This window comes from Podarcis liolepis, assembly GCF_965112155.1.
Source record: "Podarcis liolepis genome assembly, chromosome: 1".
In the NCBI taxonomy this organism is placed as follows: domain Eukaryota; kingdom Metazoa; phylum Chordata; class Lepidosauria; order Squamata; family Lacertidae; genus Podarcis; species Podarcis liolepis.
In genome coordinates, this window is record NC_139554.1 from 113,861,482 (window position 1) to 113,888,002 (window position 26,521).

At 40.1% G+C, this 26,521-nt stretch overlaps 1 protein-coding gene across 1 annotated transcript in view; it reads left to right on the top strand.

Annotated features, from left to right (window-relative positions):
• LOC310691422 (titin-like) overlaps window positions 1-26,521 on the top strand; it is a 284,446-nt gene that overhangs the window by 108,973 nt on the left and 148,952 nt on the right. The window contains exons 92-128 of the mRNA XM_083471213.1: window positions 511-801; window positions 1,859-2,146; window positions 2,595-2,690; window positions 2,821-3,103; window positions 4,195-4,378; window positions 4,888-4,977; window positions 5,089-5,356; window positions 5,443-5,703; window positions 6,208-6,417; window positions 6,526-6,603; window positions 6,721-6,747; window positions 7,829-7,876; window positions 7,987-8,043; window positions 8,160-8,237; window positions 11,045-11,284; window positions 12,570-12,662; window positions 12,854-12,931; window positions 13,549-13,614; window positions 14,874-14,957; window positions 15,352-15,402; window positions 15,826-15,888; window positions 16,256-16,321; window positions 16,630-16,710; window positions 17,794-17,877; window positions 18,176-18,256; window positions 18,599-18,670; window positions 18,888-18,959; window positions 19,604-19,687; window positions 20,638-20,742; window positions 21,793-21,951; window positions 23,117-23,170; window positions 23,605-23,688; window positions 24,072-24,137; window positions 24,467-24,547; window positions 24,987-25,070; window positions 25,898-25,981; window positions 26,302-26,376. Of these exons, the coding sequence (XP_083327339.1) occupies window positions 511-801; window positions 1,859-2,146; window positions 2,595-2,690; window positions 2,821-3,103; window positions 4,195-4,378; window positions 4,888-4,977; window positions 5,089-5,356; window positions 5,443-5,703; window positions 6,208-6,417; window positions 6,526-6,603; window positions 6,721-6,747; window positions 7,829-7,876; window positions 7,987-8,043; window positions 8,160-8,237; window positions 11,045-11,284; window positions 12,570-12,662; window positions 12,854-12,931; window positions 13,549-13,614; window positions 14,874-14,957; window positions 15,352-15,402; window positions 15,826-15,888; window positions 16,256-16,321; window positions 16,630-16,710; window positions 17,794-17,877; window positions 18,176-18,256; window positions 18,599-18,670; window positions 18,888-18,959; window positions 19,604-19,687; window positions 20,638-20,742; window positions 21,793-21,951; window positions 23,117-23,170; window positions 23,605-23,688; window positions 24,072-24,137; window positions 24,467-24,547; window positions 24,987-25,070; window positions 25,898-25,981; window positions 26,302-26,376 (4,266 nt within the window). The remainder of the gene's footprint in view (window positions 1-510; window positions 802-1,858; window positions 2,147-2,594; window positions 2,691-2,820; window positions 3,104-4,194; window positions 4,379-4,887; window positions 4,978-5,088; window positions 5,357-5,442; window positions 5,704-6,207; window positions 6,418-6,525; window positions 6,604-6,720; window positions 6,748-7,828; window positions 7,877-7,986; window positions 8,044-8,159; window positions 8,238-11,044; window positions 11,285-12,569; window positions 12,663-12,853; window positions 12,932-13,548; window positions 13,615-14,873; window positions 14,958-15,351; window positions 15,403-15,825; window positions 15,889-16,255; window positions 16,322-16,629; window positions 16,711-17,793; window positions 17,878-18,175; window positions 18,257-18,598; window positions 18,671-18,887; window positions 18,960-19,603; window positions 19,688-20,637; window positions 20,743-21,792; window positions 21,952-23,116; window positions 23,171-23,604; window positions 23,689-24,071; window positions 24,138-24,466; window positions 24,548-24,986; window positions 25,071-25,897; window positions 25,982-26,301; window positions 26,377-26,521) is intronic.

The following is a 26,521-nucleotide window of genomic DNA, read 5'->3' on the forward strand; positions in this document are numbered from 1 at the left end:
AATAGTGTGTTATGCAGTGCAGGAGGTAGCTGTACCTGGCATTGGAATCAACAGACTCTGGAGACCCCTCGTATGAGTGCCTTCCACTCACCTAGGAGGTCTCAGAGTTCAAGCTACAATGACAAAGTGATGCTTTGGAAAACATCACAGCATCTGTATTTTGACAAGACATACTGGAGGAAACTGAAAATATGCATTGATGAGTGTTTGGGTGGTAGTCCATGGCATGTGAGCAGATTTCCATTTGTCCATTGGGACTTCCCCTTCCTCTCCTTCCCCATGCAGTCCCATGAACTCCCACAAATATGTTCTTGGGGGGCACTGAATCCTCTGGAGCAGATTTGTGGGAGCACTTGGTCTTCGGGGGAAACCGAGAAGAATGGGAAGTCTCATCATGCAAGTGCAAGTTTGTTCTGCTGGATGTGAGCCACTGACAGTAAATGGGGAAATCCAGGAGAATAGAAGACAGTTGTTCGGAGGGTGACAAAGATTTTTCTTCCTTTCTGACAGAACGACAGAATCCACCTTCCTTCACCAAAAAGCTGTCAGAAACTGTAGAAGAGACAGAAGGGAACACATTTAAACTTGAGGGCCGTGTTTCTGGCTCCCAGCCTTTGACTGTTGCCTGGTACAAGAATAACCAGGAGATTTATGAAAGCCCTAATTGCGAAATATCATTCAAGAACAACACTCTTCTCCTTGAAATTAAGAATTCAGGACAAGCTGATGCAGGTTTATATACCTGCAAAGTGTCCAATGAGGCTGGGAGTGCACTCTGTACTTCTTCTGTGGTTATTAAAGGTCAGTTGACAGCCTCTATGGTATTTATTTTTCTTCTTACGCTCATAAGCTTTTGGTGTTTTCTGATTGTCTAATTGCGCTATAATACTCATTAATTGCAATTAATTTTCTACATTGGGTGATAAAATCCAGTCCCACCTTATTTATTCATAGGCCTTGCAGGAGTTAAAGTGTAAGATTAGGAAAATAGTAGGCAATTCTTCTGAAGCTGTTCATTACTTGACATTTCTCTTATTAAAAATGTTCTGCTGTTTACTAAACTCTTTAATAATGCCACTTTATGCATGCTTGAAGAGGCAAAAATAGTTTGAAAAAGACATCTTCCAGATGTTTTTCTGTAAATGCTAAGCCTTCTGAAAAAGTTATCTTATCTTTTCATCACTTTTTAATATAAATAATTAGTTCTCATACTTACTGTTAACAGTGCATAAAAATTTCATCCATTAAAAAAATGTTTTGGAAATAAATCCATTAAGGACTGCTTCAAAAGTTAGAAAGTGTTTAATGCTTCCCAACACTTGAAGATATAGCTGCATTTGTGAGAGTCTGATCAGATAAGCAATATATTGAGTGCCTGCTTTTTCTTACATGGAACTGCTATCCATGTAAAGACTCTTTGAAATGTTTTTTCCCCTTAACAATATCACATTAAAGGTATCAAAGGTGAAGGATTGCAACCAATTGTGTAATATATTGTTCCAACCTTTCTGGCTTGTACATCTTTGGTAGCTTGGTGTGAAATCATCAAATTTTGGGCTGTTAACATAAAAGGTGATAATGCATATTTTGCAGCTAATTCAATGCTTTCATATTCCTTTCTCTTTGCAAAATAACAGCTTTATGTGCTACCTTAACGTATGCATACTTCACACCTCCATTCTTTTTGTACTACTTCTACCATATAAATACTGTACTGGGAAAATGGAATGGATTCATCAGCATCCGCTGCATAATCTTATTCAAACCCAGATCTGTATCTTGTTATGGAAGAGAAATTATTACTTAACATCTTTTCTTCCCTTGCTTCATTATTTTGTCCCTTCGAATGGCATTACAGAGCCCAAAAAACCACCAGTATTTGATCAACCTCTTAAACCGGCAACAATAGAAGAAGGTAAAATCTTGCAGCTCAGTTGCCATGTCAAGGGATCGCAGCCCATCAGAATCCAGTGGCTAAAAGCTGGGAAAGAGCTAAGATCATCTGATAAATGCAGCTTGAGCTTTGCTAATGGATCCGCTGTTTTGGAAGTCCAGGCAGTTACTAAGACTGATTCTGGCGAGTATATATGCAAAGCTTCGAATGCAGCTGGAACTGACTCTTGCAAGTCAAAAGTGACAATTAAAGGTACAGTGAAACTGAATGCTTTGGTGATGAAACAGTAACTCAAAATTCCGGTATCAGTCTATTCAGTATCTCCCTGTTACAGTAAATAAGAGCAGCTTCACCTATAAATTAGCAGGTCAAAACTGCTTATTTTTCCCGGGCAGGTGACTGCATATCACACTACGACTTGCATATTCACATGCATTATTTCATAGTATTGCCATCCAAAATGCATTTGCTTCAATACCCTGAGCTAGTTGTTCCTTGGTATCCTGTATTTTATACATGACTTGTGCAGGGGTATAAAATTAAATCAAACAAAAGGACCCCAATACATAAGCTGGGTAGTATTTTGTGCATTTAGTCAATGGTCTCATCTATGGCATGGGTTGTTGTTGTTGTTGTTGTTCGGTTTTAGTGTAGTCCCTTTCTGCTCCACCACTTAATTCCCTCAATATTCTTTTTTCAGAAAAAGCAGCAGCTGCACCAGCAGCAGCTAAGAAAGCACCAACTGATGGCAAGCTTTACTTCGTCTCGGAGCCTCAAAGCATCACTGTCATCGAAAGTAAGCCAAGCTTTAAAAAAAATAGCCATCTTTCATAATACTTGAATTTGGCATATGTTGACTGCTGTTTCCCCCTGGCCAGGGACAGATATTTTCTTTACCACATTTCATTTCTTTTCTTCTTCATCAGAGAGCATTGCAACATTTATTGCCAAAGTAGGTGGCGATCCCATCCCCAATGTTAAATGGATGAAGGGAAAATGGAGGCAACTCAACCAAGGAGGTCGCATCAGCATCCAGCAAAGAGGAGATGAAGCCAAGCTGGAAATAAAGGATACAACAAAAACTGATTCTGGGCATTACAGATGTGTGGCTTTCAATCAACACGGTGAAATTGACAGCAACGTCAACCTACAGGTTGAGGAGAAGAAACAAGAAGTGATAGAAGGTGATCTTAGAGCAAAACTAAAGAAGTAAGTACCATAATTGCTCTAAGTTTTAATCTGAAGGTGAGGCAGGATCTGAACCACAAATATAACTCAGGCTGCAACCCTAAACACTCTTAATAGCAGTCATGTTCCACTGGACTTAGCAGGACTTATTTCTGACTAAACATGCCTCTTGAAGTCTATCGGACTATACCTGATCATGACACTCAAACTTCAGTCTGGTAAACATGTAGTAGATGTTATGCAGCCTTTTTCAGCCTTTTCAGCACTAGGGGCTAACAGAATGTTGTATTAATTAAAGTCTGAAACCACAATTTGATCCACTCTCTAATGCTGAGGACAACAGCCATGAGTTTTAGAAAATCAAACATTATGGTTTAGGTTGTGCTTAATCATGACTAACAAGTCCCACTGATTTCAGAGAGTCTACTCTAAGCATGATTCAATCCATATCCAATTGTATATGAACGAGATATCCCACAACGTGACAGCAGACCTACAGGGATATATCAGACATGCTGTTTTAAGGGCATGAATGAAAAGTTCTTTTTCCTGGTCAGAAAAACCATTAAGAGAAACTTGTCAAGAAGTAATTTATGATTCTCTATGGCATGTTACATAGAGGAATGTAAATTATCTGAAAAGTTAACTAAGTGCAAACCTATGCATTGTGCACACAGAGGTAAGCTTGGCTGAGTTAAAAAAGGATTCTAGATTCAGGTAGGTAGCTGTGTTGGTCTGACGCAGTCAAAATAAATTAAAAAATTAAAACATTGTCCAGTAGCACCTTAGAGACCAACTAAGTTTGTTCTGGGTATAAGCTTTCTTGTGCATGCACACTTCTTGAGATACACTGAAACAGAAGTCACCAGACCCTAATATATAGTGGGAGGGTGCGGTGGGGATTTTCTCAGAAGGGTAGTAGGAGATGGGTGATTGACTCAATGGGTATGGTAAACCTGTTAACGACTGCAATTAGTCTTACAGGAAAAAGCAAGGGATAGTCTGCAGATGACCAAAAATAGCTTTAGCAATTTAGCAATTCAGAACATTGAACCATTCAACACAGAGAGCATCTTTTATGAACAACACCAAAAATTCTGCCATTTCTATAGGACCCCAACTAAAAGGAAGGAAGATGAGGAAGAAAAGGCCATTGATATAATGGAACTTCTGAAAAATGTAGATCCTAAAGAATATGAAAAATATGCACGTATGTATGGAATTACCGATTTCCGAGGTCTCCTCCAAGCCTTTGAGCTGCTGAAACAAAGCCAGGAAGAAGAAACTCATAGACTGGTAAATACCAGCATATACATTTGCTTCAGAGTAACTTTGAAATGTGTTGTGCTATTATTGCTTAAATAAGTGTGTTCAATATTCCAGATATGCAGTTAACCAATTACAGAGATTTATATTCTATTTTGGAACTTAGCTGTTGCTTCTGATGTCATGAAGGTTCACATTTGGGGATCGTTTATTCATGGCATCTTCACAGCAAACCCTACTCAGTGTTGTTCTCCAAAAGATGTCAATCATACCTCATCACATGAGTTGTATAGACTAAGAGGCATTGTTTAGGGACAGTAGAGAAGAAAAGAGGTGCTTCTGATAGTTTTTACTGGGTTCTCTTTGGGTAACCTTAAGCATTTTGGAAGGATTGGAGTTGAGCTGTCCTGCATGTAAAGGAAGTTAGATCTGCAATGAATACACAGAACTGCTTCATTTTCGTAAAGTTTTGGCAAAAGGGAATAGCTAAACGCATGAAGGTTTTCTACCATTTTAAACCATGGTTTTTGCTCCAACAGGAGATTGAAGTAACACAGAGATCTAGAAGAGAAGAACAAGAGTTTGATGAACTGGTATCATTTATTCAGCAAAGACTTACACAGACAGAGGTAGTTATTGCCATATATTACACCATTTAATTATGTGTGCTGACAACTGTAGCTAATACATAGCATAGGCTGTGCTCTGAAACAGTCAAACATATGAAAAATGTTTTTCAGCCCGTCACTCTGATCAGAGATATTGAAGATCTGACTGTAGTAACAGATGAAGATGCCGTGTTTGAGTGTGAGATTAAAATTAACTATCCAGAAATCAAACTTTCCTGGTACAAAGGCACGGAAAAACTGGACTCTAACAACAAGTATGAAATAAGAATTGAAGGTGACCGACACATACTTAAAATCAGGAATTGTCAACTTGGAGATCAAGGAAATTACAGAGTGGTCTGTGGGCCACATATTGCCAGCGCTAAGCTTACTGTGATTGGTAAGTGCAAAATTTCTGTTTAACACAAACTTAAGCTTTGATTTTACTTGGCATTTTCTAAAATATGTACTTGAACTTGCTAACAGAACCAGCAATTGAACGGCATCTGCGTGACACTTCACTCAAGGAAGGCTTTACGTGCTCTTTCGTCTGCCAGTTTTCTGTTCCAAATGCAAAATCCCAGTGGTTCAGAAATGGAAAGGCTCTTAAGATAGGAGGTAGATATTCAGCTGAAGTCTCAGAGAAGATGCACAGGCTCATTATTAAGGATGTGCGAACAGAAGACCAGGGGCGCTATACCTGCAGGTTTGACCATCTAGAAACAACTGCTGACCTAACCATTGAAGGTTTGTATATGCACATCTTTATGTAAGAATAAGCAAGTTTGGGGGTAATCTTGACAAATAAGACAGAAAAGACAATGCTGGGAAATCCTCTGTTTGAAGAAAATTCTGCTATACTTCTTCCCTCACCACCCAAGATATCAGTCATGCTGTCATTGTACACATTCTTATCTCAGCTTATTTCTCTTTGAACATTCTTATAGCTTGACTTTACAATGGGAGGGGTTTTTCCACCCCATTTCATCTTTTGGCACTTTTATGTGGAGGTTTTTACAATGATCGCAGCCCTTTCCATTGTTACCTGGCTTCTATTGCTTCTGACACAGCGCTGTGCCAACTATCTTAAGTTTCGGATCTACTTCCAGTATACGAACTCGCTGTCATGGAATGCCGAATGCTCAGTTCTTTGTATAACTTTCTTTGCTTTTTGGTGGAGTTGTGTATGTAGGCAAAGCTTCATGTAAAGGAATAATGGTTACATTTTCAAAAAATTGTTTCCAAAAACAGCTGAACCCATCCAGTTTACAAAGACCATTCAGAACATAGTGGTGAGCGAATACCAATCTGCAACCTTTGAGTGCGAGGTGTCCTTTGATGATGCAGTCGTCACATGGTATAAAGGCAAAGTTGAACTCAGGGAGAGTCAAAAGTACAGTTTCAGAAGTGAAGGCCGTTGCCATTATATGACTATCCACAACGTTACTGCAGATGATGAAGGTAATGTTACACTATTTGCTTCCTTCCCTTGCTGTCGTCCCCCGTCCCCCGTCCCCCCCGTTGCTGACAAAAATGATGTCACATAACAAATTGCCTTTGTGATTTCAGGGGTGTATTCTGTAATTGCTCGTCTGGAGCCAAGAGGTGAAGCAAGAAGCACTGCTGAACTTTATCTGACTACTAAAGGTTAGTAAATGCTTTCTTCAACTTAAAAAACAACACAGGACGTCAGATGGAAGGGTGGAAATGATGTCCGCGAAGTGGAAATAATTTCAAATGCAAATCTACTTTCTTCTCTTGCAGAAATTAAACTGGAAGTGAAGCCCCCAGGTAAAGAAAAAAAAAGCATGGATGCATTTGTCTCAAGTTTTATTTTTGTATTTGAAACACCAGAGTGCCCACACATGATGAGGTTCTCTGCCTGTACATTACCCCTTCCACCTGAAGCCCCTACCCCTCTGGGTTGGATGCCAGTGTGGAGCCTCCCCAGACTTTCAGCAATGGCCTCTGGATGTTTCTAGATGGGGGGTGGGGCTAAAAATCCCCTGGTACATGCACAAAAGCCTGCAGGCTTCATACTAAAGTTAGTTTCAGTGAGCATAGGCTATTTGTTCTTGCGTGTTCCAAGTAGGACAATTAAAGGGTTGGAGCCAAACTTAGGTGCTTGCAAATGAAAGCCACCCTTCTATCCTGAAAATACCTCATCCTTTCTTCCATTTTTGAAGGCCTCCTAACCCCCTGGAACAGATTTTAAGAGAGTGCAAGGGACTGCAGAGGGAAGGCGGAATTGGCAAAAGTCATCCTCTTTCCTTCCGCCGGAGTTCTGCTCCCACTAGCAGGATGCTCCTGTCAGTGGGTGAAACATCTGGATCTAAGCCAAATGGAATATTTAGAATGGCTTTTTCATAAGGGCAAATGACTTAAGAGTCATCTTCTAACTGAACCAGGACAGTCCATTCCATTCCAGGACACACTATTCTTTTCCTCCTGGTTTTTAATTTCTTCCCCCCTCCACAAAAGCCAGGAAGCGTGCTGCGGCCCCTTTTCATTCCTTATTGTGCTGTGCTTGGTTCCCGTGCTTTGGAAATAAGTTTTTGCACTTCTGCAAACTTCATGACAGATGGGAACCTTTGGCCCTCCAGAAATTGCTCAACAAGCATGGCCGGTGGGAGTTGTTGTTCAGCAATATAAGGAGGGCCAAAGTTTCCCCATACCTGCCTTAAGAGATTTCCAAAGCTTTGGGTACCTCGTGTGTGTGTGTGTGTGTGTGTGTGTGTGTGTGTGTGTGTGTGTGTATGGTGTCACTTAAGCTGCATAAGGATTTACACTTCGAGAATGAGTTTCTTATTCGTATACGGGATGCAGCCAGATTAATCTGATGGTCCCTTTCCTTGCACATTTGGTTCTCCAGATATCCCAGATGCTAGAGTTGCAGTTCCTGTTGAAGTTCCAGCTGAAGGTAAGCCTTATATACAAAAGATTCCGCTGTTAAGGGTGGGAGAGCAGGTGGTTTAGAATTTGTGTGCCATATGAATGTTCATTGATTGAATTTTCCCTTGCGTTTATCAGAAACTCCTGCTCTTCCTCTCTTCCTTCTTATGCCAGAAGAGAAGAAAAAGGAAAAAGGTATTACTGTTCTGTTGCATACATGCTCAGAAATGAAGATCTTTACATGCACTTTCACTTGCTGCTGGGTTCATTTTGGGTGGCTAATGGCTTTATCTATTTTGTACTTGTTTTAGTCGTTAAAAAGACAACCGTGCAGAAAGTCACCAAAAAGGTGGTTCCAAAAGCTCCAGAAGAAGTTGCCCCTCCTAAAGGTACTATCATACTAGAAGTGTTGATTAAAATACTATAAAATTGATTTATAAGGGACATATGTTAACCAGTGTAGATTAAGGCATAATCACAGCAAAGGAAGGGGGGGAACCATGTTACTCTCATTCTAAAAACTTTAGGAGCTTTCACATGTTACTACAAATGCATAAGTTCTATATCAGCAAGCATGTGTAGGCTCTGTTCATGCAATGGGGTCCAGTACTATTTGGTTATTAAGACACAGCTCCAGCTTATGTCCCAGAGGAGCCATATGCATGTCTACTCAGATGACTATTCAGCCAATGGGACTTACAGTCTACAATCTGCCCTCACTTATCTGGGAGTAAGAATTCAATAGGGCTTACACTGGAGTGTACCTGGTTAGGACTGCATTGTAAGGGCAGGATTCCACTCATGAGTCCTGTCAGTGGAAGACCTACATGGGGACTTCCACTTGCACAATGGGGCTTCCCCTCTCCCTGTGTGCCCCCCTTCCCCATGAAACTGGTTCGGGGGAGGGGGAATCAAGACAACCCTCAGAACAGCACACAGTGGGAAGAGAGGGGGGTCATTCTGTCTGGCAAGTCAAAATGTTTCCCCTGGTGGAACAGTTGTCCTAGCATGACATTGAATTCCTCCCTAGCTGTGGATGGCTTTAAAAGATTATTAGGCAAATTAATGGAGGAGAAGACTGCCAGTGGCTACTAGCCATGTGGAGAGCCAGTGTGGTGTAGTGGTTAAGAGCGGTAGTCTCGTAATCTGGGGAACCGGGTTCGCGTCTCCGCTCCTCCACATGCAGCTGCTGGGTGACCTTGGGCCAGTCACACTTCTCTGAAGTTTCTCAGCCCCACTCACCTCACAGAGTGTTTGTTGTGGGGGAGGAAGGGAAAGGAGAATGTTAGCCGCTTTGAGACTCCTTAAAAGGAGTGAAAGGCGGGATATCAAATCCAAACTCCTCCTCCTCCTCCTCCTCCTCCTCCTCCTCTTCTTCTTCTTCTTCTTCTTCTTCTTCTTCTTCTTCTTCTCTACTCCACTTCTACCACAGTTGGAGGAAGCAATGCTTCCAAAAACTAGTTGCTGGGAGCCACAAGAGAGGAGAATTGCTCTTGTGCTAATGTTCTGCTCCCTGGTTTCCCACAGGCATCTGGTTGGCCACTGTGAGAACAGGATTTTGGATTAGATGGGCCATTGGCCTGATTCAGGAGGCTATTATTAGGTCTTGTGTGTGTGTGATTGCAGCCTCAGTTGGGCTGTCGCTGCTGAATTTGACAGAAGACTCAATTAGCAATATTTGTTCCCGAGATTTGTTTCTCTCCCCTTTGTCTTTAAATGCTAACGAGAATGCCGCGCATCTTAACAATACAAACCGAAGATCTCAGTCCAGTTTCATCTGACTAATGTTAATGAGACCAGATGAAATTAAATCCAAAGGCTAGCTCATGGTGCTCAATCAAGCCGCTTAGCAGACATATCTGTAAATGTTTCAGAAGTGGCAAAGGAACCAGAACCCCCATCTTCGGCCCTAGTCCCAGTTCCAAAAGTACAGGAAATTATTCCAACAGAAGGTAAAGAATCAAATACTGAAATGCGCATACTAAGAAAATAATATTTTATTGCTTGGGCCATTTAAAATGTGGCGCTGTCATTCTTCATTTTCCTTTCAGTCATCCTAACATCATTATTCATGCAAAGGTCATCCCTTTACAGGATTTTCCAGATAATACTAATTTGAACTCTTTCTTCAACGTTTACTTCAGGAGCTTGCTGCAGATAAGCTGGGGGATTTAACTATCAGTTGACTAGAATACCCACTGAAATACTGATAGTTTATTAAAAGGACTTTGAAAAGACAGTAGGTAGAATTAAAGCAGAATAGCTTTTGATCTAGTGAAGGTGTGTACTAGCACAAGAGATTAGGAGGCAGTTTTTTCATTAGTTTTTTCTCCTTGCAGCCCCCTTTGCCACCTGCCACACTGTTCCAGAGTGAAACCTCTTGAACGGATTTTCTGGGGACACAAGGGGCTGCAGCAGAAAATGGAGGAGAAGGTTCAGCAAAACAAAATCTCCTCTCCTTCTCTTATATCAGTGGACACTTCCATGCAGAATTGTTTTTCATAGGGTTCGAGGAGACATTCAATTTTGTTTCCGTTTTAATGACAAACTAACTAGTTCACACTTTTTGATCCAATAGCCAAACTGAAATGCAGCTCTCCTTTGAAATTCACACTCCTTCAAAATTTGTGAGGTAGTTCTCCAACCAAAAATTTGTATACTAGGGGCAAGTGCGCATGAAAATGCATCAAATAGTCGAAACACTTCATTATATTAGGGGGAAATACTTGCAAAAATATGTATATTAGTCAAAACTGCATGGAAAAATGTTGGTGGATTTTCATGAGGAATTTTTTAAATAAATAAATAAATAAAATGTTGCATAAAGATAGGGAACTGAATCTAAGATTGGGAAAAACAAGAAGCTGAGAGAAACAGTCATTGACAGATTCATCTATCCCTAGATTTCACCCAGGAATTCCAAACTTTTCCACTGAGCAGAAAGCTTTCATTTAATTCATCTATCCATTCATAAACTCTAATAAATCCATCTGCCTTAGGACAGCCATGCTGCTGTTGCTTTGAGAATGACATGGCATTGAAACTACACGACGAAAAACTTCATTTGTACAATTTCAAAGCACAATAATGCATGTATGGAATGATTATTCTGAAAACTGCAAATACCCATGTCAACCTTATTAGGCTTTGTACTATTATTATTATTATTATTATTATTATTATTATTATTTATTAGCTCCTGCAAAGAAACCTCAGGAAGTCAAAGTTACCACTGTAGCTAAGAAGAAAGAAGCAGTTTATGAGAAGAAGGAAGAAGTATATGAGGTTCACAAAGAAGAATATGAAGAATGGGAAGAGGATTATGGAGAGGAGCATGAATATTATGAACGAGAAGAAGGATACGATGAAGGAGAAGAGGAATGGGCATATGGAGAAAGACAAGTAACTTATGAGGAAAAGCAAATTCGCAAAGAAGGTATGTTTCGTTTTTTAAAACCTTCTTCTTTCTGTTTTCTCTGTTGAGGAATCTGTGGTTCTCGAGATGTTGGTGTATTCCATATCCTATCAGCTCCAGTCAGCATAGCCATTTGGCAAGGATGATATCTGGAGAGTCACAGCTTCCCCACCACTGCACTATATGATTAATTTCCAATACCTCTCATTTCACTGTTCTTTGGAGGGGGAAGAGAGCTCAAATGTGGTTGGAAAAGCTGCTGTTCCTTTTTTTCTATCAAATTTTGCTTTCTTGCAGCAATATACTTGCAGAAAATATTTCAATTTTTTTAAAAAAATATTTTTTATTTGATTTTACAAGTGTAAAGGTAAAGAGTAAAGGGACCCCTGACTGTTAAGTCCAGTCGCGAACGACTCTGGGGTTGCAGCGCTCATCTCGGTTTATTGGCCGAGGGAGCCGGCATACAGCTTCCGGGTCATGTGGCCAGCATGACTAAGCCGCTTCTGGCGAACCAGAGCAGCGCACGGAAACACTGTTTACCTTCCCACCAGAGCGGTACCTATTTATCTACTTGCACTTTGACGTGCTTTCGAACTGCTAGGTTGGCAGGAGCAGGGACGGAGCGATGGGAGCTCACCCCGTCACAGGGATTCGAACCACCAACCTTTTGATCAGCAAGTCCTAGGCTCTGTTTAACCCACAGTGCCACCCACATCCCTTTACAAGTGTAGAATTATAACAATACAAAATACATATGCATATTTAGAGATTTTTCCAAATCTTCCCACCTTCCCCTCCTTGGGTCCTATTATCAGCCTTTTCAACTGCATATTATTTCATCGTCCAAATTTTATGTCTCTCCATTTTGTCCATAATATTTTCAACATTACACGTGTTATTGCAATCCTGCTAAAGTTTTCATCTGCTTACAGTGGACTCTCAAATAAATTACATTTTTTTCTCATTATTAAAGTTTTGGTCCTCTTGGTCCTGAGCTTTCTGGTCAGTTTTGCCATTTCTGCATAATCCAACAGCAGAAAATATTTCAAATGGATGTTCATCCAATCTAAATCTGCCTGTACCTTGCCTTACAGGTCATATTAAAAAATAAGCATATTCTTTTGCAGATGGAACAATGCTGCACTGCTTAAGCAAATGGTGGCCAGTGTTGATTTCTATTTGGGCCAAGAATACACAACTGCTAACATTCCCTGCACTCTTTTTCTTTCTCAATTATACAATCCTTGATGTTTATGAAGCGGGTGTAAGGTAATGTTCTCTAATATAAATGTAATGTATGTTACAGTTGTCCAGGTTCCAGGAAAGCCAGAACCACCTACGCGGAAACCACCAGAGATTTCAGCCAAGAAAGTAGAGAAGAAAGTTGTGGTAGAAAAAGGTATGGCCTTTAGAATTTTAGTATCAAAACATTTCCCACTGCAGCAAGCCCTATTCAGATTCTCACAGTCCTATTTTCTTTCCTTTTCTTTCCTTTTTAAAAAGTGCATATTCCCATTATATTCTTAAGATAACTTCTGTGTAAAATGAACCAATTTCCAGCTAATGTGAAATTATTTAAATTCCCTGTAGTTACACGGAAACCTGTAACCGAAGAGGTGGAAAGAAAGGCTAAAGTGATGGAGGAAGAACATCTCAAACGGGCCAGAGGTATTACTGAAGATGATATAAATTGCATGTGCTATTAATACATTTGCATCAATTTCATATCCATGAAATACATGAAACTGCCTTAACAGGTCAGCCTATTTTGTTCATCTGATCCAGTGTACTGTTTCCTCTGGCTGGCACTGGTCTCCATGGCAGATGCCTTTCGTGTTATCTGCACCCTGTCCCTTTTAACTGGAGAGGCCAGGGACTTCACCTTGGACCTCCTTCTTGCAAACTAGGTGCCCAGCTACTAGCAGAGGGAAGGAAGTAGTGATGGGGGAGCAAATGGAGATGAGTTCTCCATTAAAAGCAAGAGGTTATAGTTAAGAGTTCTGGGGTTTCCCCCAACCCCCTGGAGCAGATTTGGGGGAGAGACATAGGAAAGCATGAGGAGACAAGGGGACTTCTGCTATGCATATTGAAGTCCTTGCACGAACAGAATGACTTATTTGGATACAACCCTTTGCTATGTATTAATCTGGTCTTTTGTAAATTGTATCTCACGAGTGACACAAAAATGCAAGCGCATATGCAGTGTGATGTTACATTTTCTGCATGTAATCTTAGCCTAGATGATGACCAAAAAGGTTTGGGACTAACTATTTATATCCTTTAAGCTCCAGAAGCTCCACCACCAAAACCTGCACGAAAGGTGGTCCATGAAGAAGTGGTAGAGAGAAAAGGTACAAAACACATTTTTATTTTTTCAGCATTTATATGTAATCCCTGATCCGAATGTTTCCATAATGTATGCATGCATTCCCACATGTTCACTCTGTGCTGACCTGCAGTGATTGCTGGTTTTTATTAACCCATTGTATTGTTCCCACTTCACAGTCACACATGGCATTCTCTTTCTCTATGCAGGAATGGTGACCATGCCTTGAGAAATCCCCAGATCCCCATACACTTACCACAATTCTGTTTTCTTACTTCCCATATCACGACACTCCAAAACACACCAACTCCCAAAGCATGCTAGTGCCTCTTTTGTTTCTCTTTAAGGCTCCTTAAAGCCATCTGTTTTGACTCCAGTCCTGTTGTTGTCCTTGATCTGAGTTTGCCATTAGAGGAAGAAATGGTAGTTCTCATCACTATAGGGTGTGTGTTCTTTAAATGAATGTGGGGGAACAGGGTTCTCTTAAGTCCTGTGGGGTTTCCACAACACCTAGGCACCGAGTCTATATTGGTGCAGAATTCTTGCTTTTTGGTTTCTTTGTTTAATATCTTCTATATTCATCTAATTTACACTATATGTTACCATTTAATACAACTTCTCCTGTATACAGTGGTGCCCTGCAAGACGAATGCCTCGCAAGACGGAAAACTCGCTAGACGAAAGAGTTTTCCGTTTTGGAGGTGCTTCGCAAAACGAATTTCCTATGGGCTTGCTTCGCAAGACGACAATGCCTTGCGAGTTCCTACGGGTTTTTTTTCCTCCCCCCCCTTTTTCTAAGCCGCTAAGCCGCTTATCAGCTGATCCAATCAGCAGATAAGCCACTAAAAGCCGCTAATAGAGCTAATAGCGCTAATCCGCTAATCTGTCAATGGGCTTGCTTCGCAAGACGAAAAAACCGCTAGACGAAGAGAATCACAGAACGGATTCTTTTCGTCTTGCGAGGCACCACTGTACTCACAAAAGTATGTGTCCACTCTCTTGGTCTTCTTATGTCTGCTTTTCTTTGGAAACAGGGCTTTTGTACGTTCTCTTTGCACACAAAAATGCTTGAAAATGTTTTTTATGCTCTCAATTGTTACCTGATATGATTTTTGTTTCTCTTTATTGCTTGTGGCACACCCACCCCAATGGTATAATTTTGAGCTGTGGTGCTGAGTTCACTAAATGTAGTATGTGGTGTTATACAACTTCCATAAGGATAGATTCAGTGTCTACCAAATCTTTAATTTAAAAAACACTAAAGTGAATTCTTGCTTTTTAAAGTACCAACAGAACAACAATGGACCATTTCAGAAGAAAAGGTGTCTGTTTCGTATCACAGAGAAGAAGAATATACATACGGTTCAGGTAACTATAAATATCTTTCCTCACTTCTTTTTTCTCCTTGCTGTCTTGTCTCGTGTGAAAATGGCGCCTTTTAAATTTGTCCCGATACAATGGTATCTTATGGATGTGGGACCTCTCTGCATTCTCCTACTCTCCTACTCAGAATTCTTACATTCTTTTTTACTTGATGATAGAGCAACAAGTGAGGATCTGCTCCCTATACTGAACTGCACGGGGCAATACTCATGCCCAAGAGTTTTGTGAGCACATGGGAGTGCAAAGATTGCTTAGGCTTCGTGGAATAGACATAGTCTGTTTGCTGTTGCATTTCTTAGTTGTCATTTTGTGTACCAATCCAGTATTATCTAAAACAGAGTGAAAGTACAGTTTTTACATCTTACAATTTTCTTTAAAGAACCAGAAGAGTATGAAGAGGACAGCTTCTATGTGGAATATCCAGCTGAAGGTAGATTTGCTCTTTTTCCAAACTAGTTATATCTTGTTTTGTACCATGCGAGTTCATCTAAATTGTTAACTGTTGAAATGTGTAGCTGTCATTGTACACCGTTGTTGATACTTCCTTGGGTTTGGGCATGTCTTTATCACTATTCAGATGACCAATATGTTGGGTGGTGGGACTTAAGATCATGCCTGGAATTGTTGCTCCCAGATTTGCAAGCACTGTGGGGAAAGAGCCTAAGCACATACAATTTGTACACACCTAGATGCCATACGAAAGATCAGATGGACACTTAGAGGTGTGGATAGCAGGAGCAATTTTTTCTTCCACCAATTCATCCATCATCTTAATAGGTCTGCATGTAGCATTTCAGTATTATCTAAAATGGAAGGTAAATGTAACTTTTTAATCTCATAATTCCCTTTAAAGAACCAGATGAGTACGATGAGGAAAGGTTCTATGTGGAAGCACCTGAAGTTCCACCTCCCAAAGGTAGATAATATTATTATTAATATTATTATTACTACTACTATTTTAGTATGTGAGTTTATTTAAACCAGGGTTTCCCAAACTTAGGTCTCCAGCTGTTTTTGGACTATAATTCCCATCAACCATGACCACTGGTCCTGCTAGCTAGGGATTATGACAGCTGGAGACCCAAGTTTTGGGAAACCCTGGTTTAAACTCTTATCCATTAAGAACTTGACATCTGCAGTTATTTTATATTTTGTTGATCAGATTTGGGTGCTTATGTATGTTTACATGTGTCACAAAAGCCCGTAAGGTTTTAAATATATAATGTGAGGGTGGCTCTGACGACCACTATCATCTGATTAACCCAAAATTAATATCTTTAAAGTTCCTGAGGTGAGGAAGAGAGCAGAAGAAAAAGTTCCCAAGGAAGTGGAGGCCCCACCGGCTAAAGGTGAATAATATATGTGCAATAATAACAATATCTTAGACAGGTCTCTTGCCTGTGTATCTTCTAGATGATTGATAAACACACAGCCAAAAATGTGGCTGTGCTACTGCATCAGAAAGACACCTTTACAACTAAGATCCTACATGTTAAACGTTATATACTGAAGTTTAATCTTCAATAGCCATAACTGTCTTTGTTAAATAGATACATGGTTTTAAATCCACGCTGGCATTTCAAACATTTTCTTCACTGCTATGAACTGTAGGCCTGTAGCACTTCCCTAAACCTTTTATACCTGTGTGTCTTTAAAGTGCCTGAGGTGCCAAAGAAACCAGTCCCAGAAAAGAAAAAACCTGCTCCTCCTCCAAAAGTAGAGGCTCCGCCAGCTAAAGGTACATCCATTGTCAGAGATGATCCCACCATCTTGCTTATCTGAACTCTTCTCCACGCTCTAAAATGTGTCCATCCATGTGTTACTTAAGTGGCTTTGTGGTCTTTTAGTGTACTTTAGTGATGGCCCAATATTCATTTGCTATATTTCGCTTTGTAATGTAATGGATGCTTACTCCTTCCTGGGTGGGTGCCTGTTGTGGTCTGTCATGCTCAGTTGCCATCCCTGGGCAGTGAGAACAGAGCGCACATGGCAGGCAGCCATTGGGGTAATCCCCCCTAGCTGTCTGGGCATCTGGCTTGTGTTCCCGCCGGCTGCTGCATTTCAAATTGGCCAATCAGTGGCCTCTCCCGGCTGAGAGGGCATTGGCTGCACACATGCCCTTGCAACTGATGAGGTATAAAAGCCAGCAGTGTTTTCCAGCCCCAGCGCATTTGCCAGATTTCGCTTTGTTAACGTAATATCTTCTGCATGGCATGATAACTGTTCAATTTGCATGCCGCGTATAGAAGGCACTCATACAGACACACAATTTTGTGGATCAAAATGGGATGTATGCCCAGTGCGGCTTTTTTCATGACAGATCACCCTGACCTGTTAACAGATTTGGGACGTGGGTGGCACTGTGGTCTAAACCACTGAGCCTAGGGCTTGCCGATAAGAAGGTCAGTGGTTCGAATCCTCGCAGCGGGGTGAGCTCCCACTGCTTGGTCCCAGCTCCTGCCAACCTAGCAGTTCTAAAGCACACCAGTGCAAGTAGATAAATAGGTACTGCTCCAGGGGGAAGGTAAATAGCATTTCCGTGCGCTGCCCTGGTTCGCCACATGACCCGGAAGCTGTCTGCGGACAAATGCCAGCTCCCCTCGGCCTACAGAGCGAGTTGAGCGCGCAACCCCAGAGTCATCCACGACTGAACCTAACAGTCAGGGGTACATTTACCTCTTTATTAACAGCTTTTGCTTGATGCCTTGATATTCCATTTATCTCGCTTCTGCTTCTCTCCATATATTTCTGTGCAGTCTTGGATGTTGGGCCTCAAATAGGAGTTCCAAGTTCTAAAACCTCTCTTTTTTTAATGATCAAGTGCCAGAGGCGCCTAAGAAACCTACGCCAGAAGAAAGAAAGCCTGCTGCTGTTCCCAAGAAAGAACCGGCACCCCCAGCTAAAGGTACTTTTCTTGAAACGAAAGCTACCCAAAGAACCTTTGTCCCCTGTGCTTTCTCCCCCATATGCAACCACTGTTCGGAATGAGTTTTACAAATCCAGCGTCTTTCTGTGTTTGGTTACCAAAGCTAATGTATTGAATATGTGGGACTCTTAAATGGAGGTTCTTCTGGGTTAGAGCATTCCTTTCCAAAATGCCATCTCTTCCTTGTTGGGAAATGTAATCACAATATGTGAGATGTCATTGATCAGTTGTTATGTGTCCGGGTGATTCTCAGAATCTGCTTTTGATATCTTTAAAGTGCCCGAAGTACCTAAAAAGCCAGTCCCAGAAGAAAAAGCACCTGTTCCCGTTCCTAAAAAAGTGGAGCCACCTGCTAAAGGTATGAGACCACCACTCATAAGCAGCTCTTTTCATTTGTTGCTTCAAATGACGTGTCGTGAAAAGATCTGAGGTCCCACAGCAGTGATTGTTTTTGTGTCGTAATCGTCGTCTTCCTATATTTGTTCGTTGCTCAACAGCATCTTCATTAACAAATGTTCTTCAGTTAAACACCAGAACACTAAACGGACAGGGTGTGATGTTATCGTAACACATCTAAATTCGGTAAAGTGCCCAGTTCACTTGTAAGTGATCTTACAACTTGATATAGGACCCTGCTCCTCACTTTATAATAGTTAGCAATATTTGATCCCAATATTCATAACTGATGTTTTTTTCAAAGTGCCAGAGGTACCTAAGAAAGTAGAAGAAAAGGTTCCTGTTCCAAAGAAGAAAGTGCCTCCGCCACCCAAAGGTACAAGACGCAAATCTTATATATTTGAAAAATATATAAAACTAAATCTTAAGACTCTTTTGTTTCTCTCCTTGGATCTTCCTCTTAATCATATGTATGTTCATTTCATATTTGAGTCCTATGCAGCATATGTTTGTGTATAGTTGTTGATAATAGCCGTCATGGTCTCTTAGTCTCTACATATTCTTACATATTCTCATTTTAACATTATTAAAAGTACCTGAGAAAGCGGTCCCTGAAGAAAAAGTGCCGCGGCTACGCAAAAGGGAAGAAGCTCCTCCAGCTAAAGGTATGCTATCCTTCAAAACAAACAAACAGAACAGAACAGAACAAAAAGACCATTGCAGTCAAATGTAGACAAGGATTAAATGTAAGGTATTGGTTGTGTTTAGAATAGATTTATGAAAGCTTTAGAAAACTTATTGATTAGGATATTTGTGTGAGACTGTATGGGAAAAATACGGAATAACACATACAATCTTGCTTAAAATGTATATAGGAAGTGCAGTGTAAGCGATGGAAGTCAATCAATGAAATTTTATTATTATTTTCATATTGAGATATTTGTAGAATAAATTTGGAACAAATTCTTCCAACTTTTCTTCTTCTTCTTTTCTCTTTATTTCTTTTTTATTTTCTTATTTGCTTCTCTTTTGTTCCTTTTTTCATGTATATATGATTATTTGAAGTGTATATGTGTGTATGTATTTGCAGTGTTTTACTTATATTTTGTAACGATTATGTTAAATAAAATTTAAATTTAAAACAAAAAACAAAAAAACAAAAGACCATTGGTCTTTTACATTGGCACCATTATTTAAATGTCCTCTAAATCTTTTTAGTTGCTGCCTCTTCTTTGTAGCCAAAATCTGTACTTTTAACATCATTCTTGCCACTTCAAAAAAATTCTAAAACTAAATGGTCTCTTTAAAGTGCCTGAGGTACCTAAGAAAGTCATCCCTGAAGAAAAATTACCTGTTGCTGTTCCCAAAAAGGTTGAAGCTCCCCCAGCCAGAGGTATGCATTTAAGTGGCCAATGGTCTTATTATCTAAAAGAGCTTTTACCTTTCTTTCGTATGCTGACCATCATTTTATGTTTCGTACCGTGTCACATTGCTTGCAACTGTTCAACATATTTTCATAGGGCAGGAATGGGGAACCTTAGATCTGGGGGCCAAATACAGCCCTGTGGGCTTCTCCATCTGGTCTTCAAAACGCTCCTCAAGCCACATACCCTCCCAAGGTCACATGCCTCATTGGCCATGCTTTGTATCCTCCTTGAGTAAAAGGACGCGGGTGGCACTGTGGTCTAAGCCACTGAGCCTCTTGGGCTTGCCAGTCAGAAGGTTGCCAGTTCAAATCCCCACGCACGATAGGGTGAGCTCCCGTTGCTCTGTCCCAGCTCCTGCCAACCTAACAGTTTGAAAGCACACCAGTGCAAGTAGATAAATAGGTACCACTGCGGTGGGAAGGCAAACGGCGTTTCCATGCGCTCTGGTTTCTGTCACGGTGTTCCGTTGTGCTAGAAGTGGTTTAGTCATGCTGGCCACATGAGGTATTTTTGCCTGGCTGGGATGGATGCTTAGATGGATGGATAATAAAGCAGGGTTGGTGAGTGTGTGTACAAACTGACCTACCGTCAAATTTGTATTGGTTCCTCTCTGCACATTTGCCTCTGGCCTTGTGCACCACTGATATGTGTGCCCCAGAAGGTTGCCCCAAAGAGAAGGCAGCCCTCAGGCTGAGAAAGCTTCCCCATCCCTGTCAATAGGGGAGGAATTGCTTATGTTTGTTTTGCAGTTCTGTATTAGCTTCACTTTGTATGTTGCCTAGTAAAGAGCAGTATGTAGTTTACTTGTCCATTTTGCAGTTGTTAGTTGCACAAGTGTTTAGACAAACCTCCTCAGATATCAATCAGGAATCTGTATATCCCCATGAAAACTCAATGCGTTTAATGTCTTTTAAAGTGCCTGAGGTGTCTAAGAGAGCTGTTCTAGAAGAGAAAAGATTTGTTTCAGAAGAAAAAGTATCTGTTGCCATTTCTAAAAGAGTGGAAGCTCCACCACCTGAAGGTATATGTGCAAATAATTAGAACTGCGAGGAATTTAACTGTTTTCAGGCGCTTTTTGTTGTCGCTGCTCTTCACTGCTCTTCCCTGTTAACATCTGCCATTACAGTTTTGTGTTTGTGTGTCTCTGGACATTTGTATAACATCTGACACCCAGGCAAGATCCTCAGAGGAAATGTCTTTTCTCAGATCCAATTCCTTGGTTATCCAGAATGTCAATAGCATTTACTATTTATCCATTACATTTTATCGCACCCTACTTCCAAGAATCTCAGGGTGATATACATGGTCCTTCCTTTCATTTTGCTTTTGCAACAACCTAGTGAGATGAGTTAACCTGAGGGATAGTGATTGGTCCATTCACCCAGTGAGATTCATGGCTGAGCCCCACATTCTAGTCAGACACACCTATATCATGGTGGCAGAAGTAAATGTTGCACAAAGTCTTACAGAAAACCTTGTGCAAGTGGAGGAGCTCCTAGGGATCTGGGGTAGATTTTGTCATTCAACGTTCTTCCATTAAGTCAGAAGCAGACCAACTATGCTTGGAAAAGGTTTTCTTCTAAATGAAGATCACCTTTGGATCTAATCCTTTATCCTTTCAATTTTCCATACTCTGGGGAAAGAAGTCATAGTTTAGGGGCAAAGTTGCACAGTGTAAGACCCATAGGACACCTGTAGTGCGACATGGGTTTTCCTACATAAAACTCCACCTGATTTTTCTTGTAAGAATCTGTCCCCTGATAGAGTCATCACATACCACAATGCAGGATTCCATAGATCAAGAGACCTTAGCAAGTCATCTAGACCATTGCAGTAGCTAACTTTGATGTAGATACTTTGCTATTAATTCTCTTATGGACCTGTTGTAATGGGAAAAATCTGAGATCCCTACAATTGCAGTGAAAAGAATGTGTGTTTCTGTGTATGCAAATCAGTTCATGTCCTTTGTATATGCCTGTTTGTAGTAGCTACACTGACCTGGCAAGGGTGGTTATAGGACATCTAACCCCACAGCAAAATTAAAAATAACCCATCTTTAAAATATTAACAGTGGAAGAATGGCCTGAAGAGGTGGAAGAGGAGGAAGAAGTGGAAGAAGAAGAAATTTATGAAAGAGAGGAGGAGATTTCTTATGAAAGGGAGGAGGAAATTTCTTATGAGAGAGAGGAGATCTCTTATGAGAGAGAGGAAGAGATTTCTGAAGTAACAGGTATGCCTCAATTCAACAGCCAGCAGCAAATGTTGGTATAGTATAATATCTGCCATTATATCCTTTGGGCTGAATTGAATGTAATTATTTAATGACCTTTTGAAATTAAGCCAGTCATTTGCTGCTTATGATATGATATGATTTACTTTGTTCGGAACCCAAACAAAGGTTTAAAAGAGTAAATTTAAGAGTGCATACACTTTTTCTTTTCTTATTTCCCTCCATCATTCTTATTTTCACATGAAAATACAGAAACAGACCCAAGTGTTCTTTTCTCAAATTTACAAATATAGGCAGAGCACTGCAAGCCAATTTGTATAAGAATAAAAGATTCCTACATTCCTACACAGATAACACATATTATTTAGGGTGGCTCAACTTTCAGAGCCTCATTCCTCTCCCAAGAGAGCTGGAACCACCAGAAACAGACAGAAAAAGAGCTACATATTTGAAAGAAATAGTATGTATGTATGTATGTATGTATGTATGTATGTATGTATGTATGTATTCTTTCATTCATATGATCTATTACTTGCTTATCATTATAAAATAATTCCAAATATTAGTCACCTTCATATCAGCCACGTAGAGCTAAACAAAACAAAAGTACATGAAATCTAACTTCCCTAAAGCCATTGCTCCAAGAGCTATGGAATTAAAGGATGTGATCTAATACCCCATTTCATAAGGCTCCCCCTATTTATTACAAGAACCATTGAGATAGGCCCTTTCATGGATGTGACCTTTTCAAGGAAGTTGAGATATGTCATCTCTTGCTGAAGTCACTGTGGATGTTTACATTGACTTCAATGGGAACTGGGAAGTAATCTACTCACTTTTTTCCATGAAATGGTCAGAAGAGAGAGTATGGCCTCTGTTGAGAGGAAAGCAGGGATGGAGAACCTGTGGCCCTCCAGAGCTTGCTGGACTCCCAACGACCCCAGCTAGCATGGCCAATGGTCAGAAATTATGGGAGTTGTAGTCCAGCAATATCAGGAGGTCTGTCCCTGGAGTAAACCTACCTGCACATGTACTAGGAGTAACATGAGATGAAAGTAAATATATGTGTGTTTGTAAGAGCTGTCACTTTCTTGTTTTGTTAATTGTATCAACATGTGCATGTCAACTGTTCAACTATACCTTCTTAATATCTTTACATTAACAGAAGAGGCCTACTACGCTGAGGAGATAGTGCATGAAGAAGTCCCACCAGTTAAAGGTATATCAGCAACTCCTTTGGTATTAAAGTATCAACTCTTCAATATAGATGTTTGACAGCTGTCTGTCCCATGCTTGTTACTATTGTACTTGTGCTTGTTTTTTGTCGTTGTAGTGCTCAAAATATTATGAACTATCTTTTTTGACTAGCAAGGACCTGTTTGCAAATCCCTGTGCCTTTCTCAATTTTAAAAACCCTAATTGCCAGCAATGGCCCATTTTGCTTTCATATAACACCTTGGGTATCTTTTTATTCGGCTGTGCAGAGATGAGTATGTCTTAGTGTGTGTTTCTGTGTGTATATAAAACAGAATTAGCCTCTGAACATTTCGACTGAATTTTGCATTGAAATATGGAGTCATCTCCTTATTTTTCTATACTGTTCGAATAACATGCACAGCGAACATAACTGATACTTAAATATTCTTCCTGAAGTGCCTGAGGTTCGGAAGAAACCTGAACCAGAAAAGAAAGTACCAGTTGCTGTTCCCAAGAAAGTGGAAGCCCCCCCAGCTAGAGGTATATATATAGACTGCTTTTTTCACTTAGGCAATACGTCTGGATTTTCTCGGACATTACTGGGATTTCAAAGGCTCAACAACTTTGTGGTTTGTCTAAAAAAAAAAGCTCAACAACTTTCAGGATGCCCTGGTTTTGACTTTTTGAAATATGGCAACCCTAGGCAAAATGCTCTTTTTTGTTTTTGTTTTTTTGGTCGCCTGTCATCTAAACTATTTGAGTTGATGTTAATCTCTTTTGCATTAAGTGTGAGCAATTGCTTGTCTCTAAGCAATCTGGCTGTGGATTTACTCAGTGAAATGTATGTGTTGTAAGTTCTTAATGCGTTTTCCTATGGATGTTAAAATCACTCCAACGTTATAAAATTTTGTAATATTTTTAAGTGGCCAAGAAAGCTCCTCCTGAGGAACGGGCACCACCTAAAGCAAAAGAACCTCCAGCACCCAAAGGTAACACACACACAAAATCATGTCAGTAATGTGTTTTGTCTAGAGAGCGTCATGTATATATTTTGTTGGTCCATTTCACATAAGAATTATATGGGTTTCATGCACATTAATATCTTGAGGGACTGTCGCCATGTATTGGCCCCTCTTTCAATCTTCTGCCAGTAATGTTGTCAGTTCCTCGGTCTCTTTTACTGTCTCATTCATGTTTTATATATGGTAAATAATAAATCAGTATTTTTAAACGGAACTGAATTATATTCAAAATATATTCCTGTCATTCTGAGATGGAACCACATGCAATATTCCTACCTTTGTTTGTTGTCTTTAAGTGACCGAAGTACACAAGAAAAAGGTTGTCACTGAAGAAAAAGTAACAGTCACTAAGAAGGAGGAGGCTCCACCAAAAAGAGGTATATAAAGTTTTAAATTCTGTGGAATTTATATATGTGTATCTTAAGATTTCTTGGGAACTAAAGAACTGCACAGCAAATGCGAGAAACCCAGGGGACTCCGTCCTCAAATATCTCCCTCCATGACGCAGAGCAAACCACTTTTGAAACCAAATGAGCTTTCAAAGGCTATTTGTGATATAGCATAGGAGAGGAATATAGCAGGGGGAGAAATAATTTATTGTTCACACAAAAAAAGTTGTTTTTAGGCATGCCAAAGGTAACTCTTTGCATCCTTCTTTTGCCCTAGTAATCGAATTATCTTAAATAGTCTGCGTTTCCTTTTCTTGTTTTATGTACAATGTCAAGATCTCGGTACTTTGAATCGTTTTGTTACCTGTACGTGATTTGTCACATGTACGTGATTTAAGTCACCTGAAAATTAATAATATCTTTCAAGTGCCAGCTGTGCCAAAGAAAGCTGTGCCAGAGGAGAAAGTCCCCGTTCCGGTTCCCAAGAAAGCAGTGGCTCCACCAGCTAAAGGTACACCTGCTTTCTCTGACTCTACAAGAGGGCTTTTGAATAGGTCAGAAACAGGCACCCGCTGGAGTTGTGAACCAGCTGCTTCTGATAAGGAAAAAGTAAACTTGACTAAATTTCACAGAAATGTTCTGCTCTGTGTCAAAACAAATGCAGAATATTAGGGTTAAACTGGGACACTTGAAACGCTGGTGTTAATGAATTCCTGTAGGCACTTTGCCTGCACAACTTCAAACAGCTGGCCTTTGCTGATCTGCAGCAGTTCATTGTGTTGACTGTGTAGTTTGTAAGGTATTTTGCGATATTATTTTTATGTGGGTAAAACTGCCATGTGCTTTAGACTTCTTATTGCATTCTTGTTTTGTGAGGCATTTCTCTGTCACTGTTAAAAGCTGTCCTGAATCTTAACGTCCTTCTTGAAAGTTTTCTGTAGTGTACACTCTTTTGGACCTTTATTTTTTTAAAAGAAGAAAGAAAGAAAATAAATGATTTCATAAATATTATTTCTGTTTAAAAATCTGCAGTGAATATTTTACATTATGATGCCTTTGGATAAGAAATAACTATTTCTGTTTTTGAAAAAGAGCAGATTCCATAAACCAAAGGCAGGCCAGTTAATTATCTAAGCATATTGTCAAGTTTTTGCTAAATGTATGTCTGCTTAATATTATGTTGTCATGTTGGTCTCCTGTATTAGAAAATCTTGAGATATCAAATGTCTATGAAGTTTTCTTTGTCTATAATCCTCTTACAAGACCACCAACAGCGACACTTCAGAGTGAGGGTTTTAAATTCACCACGTGGTTTTCTTACATTTCCTATCTTTCAAGTGCCAGAAGTTCCAAAGACAGTTGTCTCAGAAGAAAAAATATCTATTGCTGTCCCCAAAAGGAAAGCAGCCCCTCCAGAAAAAGGTATACAAGCTTTGAAGTAAACTAAATCAAAGTCCAAGTGGTTAATGTGCTAACAACCTACCTATTAATTCCTATATCCAACCCTAAGTTATTAAGCAAATTCTTTTCTTCTGCTCCAAATACATTTGAGAGGATATTGCTTTGGGCACTCCCCTCCCCCAATTTATTTATTTTATTTTATTTAAACCTAGAAGGCTTGCCATAAAAGTTACATTTGTTTTGTAACTGCTTAATCATTCTTATCGAAATTCCCGCTGTCTGACTCAAATAGTGTTTCCCATAAGAAATGCTAAAGTTCAATACTCTGTCTTTAATAATAGTTGTGGAAGAGCACTGGGGGTATTCGGAAGAAATGTCTGTTTCTCTTCATACAGAGGAGGAAGTTTCGTATACAGGTATGAGCTCAACCAGGGTAGGGGAACAGGAATCCTAACCAATTCACCGTATAGATTAATGGGCAGGGTGAGAAGGTAAAATGAACCTACTAGATCAGGCCAATGACCCATCTAGTCCAACATTCTGTTTTCACAGTGTTTCATG